At 35.2% G+C, this 2,582-nt stretch overlaps 1 protein-coding gene across 1 annotated transcript in view; it reads left to right on the plus strand.

Moving 5' to 3' along the window:
• Nucleotides 1-420: 420 nt before the first annotated feature.
• LOC104405190 (CD44 antigen-like) overlaps nucleotides 421-2,582 on the plus strand; it is a gene marked incomplete at its 5' end in the record, with an annotated part of 8,268 nt that continues 6,106 nt past the window's right edge. The window contains one exon of the mRNA XM_010013819.1: nucleotides 421-586. Coding sequence (XP_010012121.1) covers nucleotides 421-586 — 166 coding nt within the window. The remainder of the gene's footprint in view (nucleotides 587-2,582) is intronic.

Genomic DNA, 2,582 nt, shown 5'->3' on the forward strand with positions numbered 1-2,582 from the left:
TGATTATACCCCATTTAATCTTTTAAAAATTCTGTAATGAATGAAATACTTTGTTTTCAAATGCATTTGAATATTCAGTTAGTCTTGCAGTAATGTGGCTGCCAAGACTTTCACGTGTTATTACATCTTCTGCACGTTATTGTTAATGACTTGTTAAAAGTGCCAGATGCTTAGCAAAAACATGTTGCGTTGCTATTTTTGGAAAGGCTAAAGATTTGGCTTGTATGTCTCAGCCCAAAGAAGGGAAGCATGAAGAAGGCTGAAAGTGCTAGTGCTCTTTCTGAACAAATTAGTAGCTGCTAAAAGTTGCTGGTTTGCATCGAAAGCACTATACTTAAAAAATAAATCATTTCCAGGTCTTTCCTGAAGCATTAAGTTCAACAATTTGTAATTACTTTTTTTCTTGTCTTTTGATAACAGAATTCAACGTCAGTTGCAGATATGGAGGAGTTTTTCATGTTGAGAAAAATGGTCGCTACAGTCTCACACGATCTGAAGCTGTTGAACTCTGCAGAGCTCTCAACAGTACCTTGTCAACACTAGAGCAGTTGAAGAAAGCTCATGAGCTTGGATTTGAAACTTGCAGGTAAAGAAATTCTTGAAAAAATAGCATGTCATTTCAAGTCCTCCATCCGTGCGTTAGTGTAATAGTTACAGTTGTCTTTATACAGTTGTTAATTAATGGCTGTATCAGTCCTCAAATAAGTTATATTCTATGATGAACAAAACATTTTTGTGCATGTGTATATTTGCTCTGGGTCCAGTAATAAATATGCCCTTGATTACATACACATTTTACCAATTATTTTTAAAAACTCATTTAGATTTTATCTGTAAGAGGTTAATATAACAAAGGATTGACAGTATAAAAACTTTCTTCAGATCATACTGTATCACTGAATAATTGGTAAGATAAGCATGTAAAAAGTATTGATGTTTTTTAATGATCTAATGTAAGGTCAAAGACTGAAGGTGGTATATACAATATAGAGAAATCTGTCTGTCAAGGAACAGTAAAAAGCAGCAAGTGGTAATGTGAGGGGTGAGCTGCGGACATCACAGTGAATAAATGGCCACAGTGTTAGTGCATTCTTATAATCTGTGAATGGAGAAGTTTCAGAAGACAGCGATAAAAACTCTAAAAACATGTTATAAAGAGATTTACCAACTGTAATTAATGACATATAGGACAAAAAATATGCATAATACAGGCTCTTCAGTTTAGCAAAAAATAGCTTCAGGAAACTGGAAGCTACAGAAAATTTTGTGTTCAAAAAATTGAGTGCAAATACCACAAAATATGTAAGGGTAGTAATAATTACCTGAAACAACTTAAAAGGGCTGTGACAGATTCTTTGTCACACCAAATTTCGTCAAGATGAAATACTTTCCTCAAGGATGCCCTCTGTTCAAACATTAATCAAATCAGGACAGTCCTCTAGTCTGTAAATATGTCAGAGTAGATAATTATGTGATCTTGCTTAACAAAATATATAGTACATTTATTATGCAAGTCATCCTAAACATTCACATGCAGCAAAGAGATTGATCTCAGTAGCTGTAAATTTGAAGTTGGGTTTGTTATTTGTGTTTTGCTGTTTTGTTGTTTGGTTTTGTTTTGGTTGTTGTTGTTGTTGGTTTGGTTTTTAATCAATAACAAAGATTGGTGTTGGTAAACGGTTCAAGTTGAAAGAAATTTCAGTAGATTTTCAACTTTACTGTAATCCAAAATAAACAGCAAATATAAAGAAATTAATTTTATCTTCTAACTGGAGCGGAAAAGTTCAGTGAACACTTCTCCAAAATCTTAAGTCTTCCATTCTAGTACCGTAAGAAATAGTACTAGCATTAATACAACTTGTAACTATTTCCTGTGAATCATTTCATTCTAGTTCTCTCACTTGATTGTTTTCTCCCACTGGCTTACAAACCCTTGAGAACAGAATAAAGCTCCTTTCAAATTAATAGTATCTATACAAAGTAATTTTAATCATGGAAAAATGCATGTGCAGTGCCTTGAAATAATTTTAATACATTTAAATATCATGCATGTGGTACATTCATTTTCACAAGCATTATGCCCTGCATAGTGGTTAAAGAGGTGGACAAAAGTGCCGGGGAAGAATGTACAGAAAATTATTGGAAGTCTTCCATGAGAAGTGAGAATGGCATTTAAAATAGTACCACATACAGACTAGAGATGATTCTTTACTCTGAGGGAAAATTGCTGCCTAACATAGTAAGCATGTTCTTTCTCTGACATTAACATATGAACATACTGAATTGTTCAGCACTACAAAACATGTATAGAATCATATAATGGTTTGGGTTAGAAGGGACCTCAAAGCTCATCCAATTCCAACCCCCTGGCAGAGGCAGGAACACCTTCCACACAGTTGCAGACCAGGTTACTCCAAGGCCCATCCAACTTTTTTTGTTTCTCACACTTACGCATTATTTTCGTAGAATCACAGAACGGTTTGGGTTAGAAGGGACCTTAAAGCTCATCTCGGTCCAACCCCCTGCCATGGGCAGGGACACCTGCCACTAGAGCAGGTTGCTCCAAGCCCCTGTGTCCAACC

Source organism: Nestor notabilis, unplaced genomic scaffold (assembly GCF_000696875.1).
Source record: "Nestor notabilis isolate BGI_N333 unplaced genomic scaffold, ASM69687v1 scaffold11654, whole genome shotgun sequence".
Lineage (NCBI taxonomy): Eukaryota > Metazoa > Chordata > Aves > Psittaciformes > Psittacidae > Nestor > Nestor notabilis.